Source organism: Gossypium raimondii, chromosome 5 (genome assembly GCF_025698545.1).
Source record: "Gossypium raimondii isolate GPD5lz chromosome 5, ASM2569854v1, whole genome shotgun sequence".
Taxonomy (NCBI): domain Eukaryota; kingdom Viridiplantae; phylum Streptophyta; class Magnoliopsida; order Malvales; family Malvaceae; genus Gossypium; species Gossypium raimondii.
Window position 1 is genome coordinate 48,755,224 of NC_068569.1, and position 1,985 is coordinate 48,757,208.

General features: G+C 33.5%; 1 protein-coding gene across 1 annotated transcript; it reads left to right on the forward strand.

The window, feature by feature from the left end:
- The first annotated feature begins 985 nt into the window (after positions 1-985).
- Positions 986-1,606, forward strand: LOC128041103 (uncharacterized). The gene is made up of 2 exons (XM_052630430.1): positions 986-1,015; positions 1,109-1,606. The coding sequence occupies exons 1-2, from the start codon at positions 986-988 to the stop codon at positions 1,604-1,606; spliced, it is 528 nt and encodes a 175-aa protein (XP_052486390.1).
- Positions 1,607-1,985: the final 379 nt, after the last annotated feature.

A 1,985-nucleotide genomic window follows, 5' to 3' on the forward strand; every position in this document is an offset into this window, starting at 1 on the left:
ACTAGAGAACTAAAATGATTTTTTTTTGTAAAGTTCAAAGGTTAAAAAGTCATTATGCCTTTCTGATATCATGTCATTGCATGTGGACATGCGAGTTTTTTTTTTTTTTGTAAAGAAAATGGTAAAAACCACGTTATTTGAATGTCCACCTAAAACTCCATTATATAAAAAAAGTCATTGCTACAAAATTACAACACAAAGTCACAACAAGAGCATATAACTTAACAAAGGTTATTAACCAAGTAATCACAAGTACACTAAAAGAAAAATTTGTGAATATCACACTAATAGTAGTTAACTTTGAAAGCTGAAAAACCCGAAATGACAGAATCCCAAATGAAAATCAGAACATACACATCGAATATATTTGAGTATACTAACTATTCTAAATATACCTCCAATTGAAAAACGGACAAAAACTAGTCTTTGTGATAAAAAAAACTACTCAGACTTTTCTTTTCTTTTTTCATTTTTTTCATTTTGTTGCACTCTTTTTCTCTCTCATATATATATATATAATTGAAACCATCCCCATATATGTTTGAATTATTTAGTGTTTTCAAAGTTGTTTTTCTATTTCAATAAGTCCCATTCTTTGGGAACAACTTTCTGCATTTGTTTAAACTAGTGGTATCCTTGTTTATAGATGATATAGGTGTTAGTTGTGATTCTATATTTGTCATTTGTAAGGCTATAAAAAGCCAACTTTTTATCTTCAAAAGTGACACTTGTTTCCAGCTTTCATTTGATGTTATACTTAACATTCTGGTATCCGAACTTGGTTGTTGAGAAAATAAGTGGATACGAGTGAAGAAAAGAGTGCAGGTAGTCTTACAAAGATTCGTCATTTTGATGGTCTTCACTATGACCATTGGACTGAGCTGATGGAGAATCTATTGAAGTTTAAGGACTGTGGAACCTAGTTGAGAAAGGCTTCGAGGAGCCTGAAACAACGACTGTGCAGATCATCGTGCAATAGACACAGATGGACGAGATAAAGATGAAGGATCATAGGGTCAAACACTATCTATATCAAGCCATAGATTGTGTTATTTTTTAGTAGATTTTGGATAGATGAACCTCCAGAATTGTTTGGAATTCTTTGAAGAGCAAGTTTGGTGGAAATGAGAGAGTGAAAAGGTCTCTTCTCAACACATTAAGAAGAGAATTTGAGGTGTTGGAAATGAAGAAACGAGAAACGATCAAAGATTATTTTCCTAATGTAATGGCTGTAACAAACTTGATGTATAGCAATGTGGAGATAATCTCTGACTTGGTGACAGTGGAGAAGATTTTGCAGACCTTGAAAAAACGTTTCACGTATGTGGTAGTATCTATCGAAGAGGAAAAAGATGCACATACCATCTCTATTGATGAATTGCAAAGTTCATTATTTGTACATGAACAGAAGTTTAAGAGAATGGAAAGAGAAGAAGATCATGCCTTAAAAGTTATTGCTGGTAACGAAAGGTTTAAGAGTAGAGGACATGGTGCAAATTCATACAGAGGGCGTGGAAGAGGCAGAAGGAGATCATTTGACAAAGCCCGGGTAGAATGCTATAAATGCCACAAATTGTGGCATTTTCAGTATAAATGTCCAAGGTAGGAGAGTAAAGCCAACTTTGTGGGACTTGATGAAGAGGAAGAGCTGCTCTTAATAACGTGTGTCGAAACCATTTTTATTTTAAAAAATGGGGTCGACTTTTAAAATGAAAATGGAGTTGCCACCAATCTTTTTTCGTGGTGTGATCGGGTCACCTTGAGATTAATCATTTTAATAAAACATTTTGATTTATTAAAATAATGTTTTGGTCTACAAAATTCGAGAAAATGGGCTCGGGAGTCGGTTACGCATGAGGAAGGATTAGCACCCTTGTAACGCCCAAAAATTGGTACCTAATTGATTAATTAACGTCCTAATGTCAAAAATTTGAAAAGATTTTAAAATACGATCCTCTTTAAAAACCTGAATAAATCAAATTTGA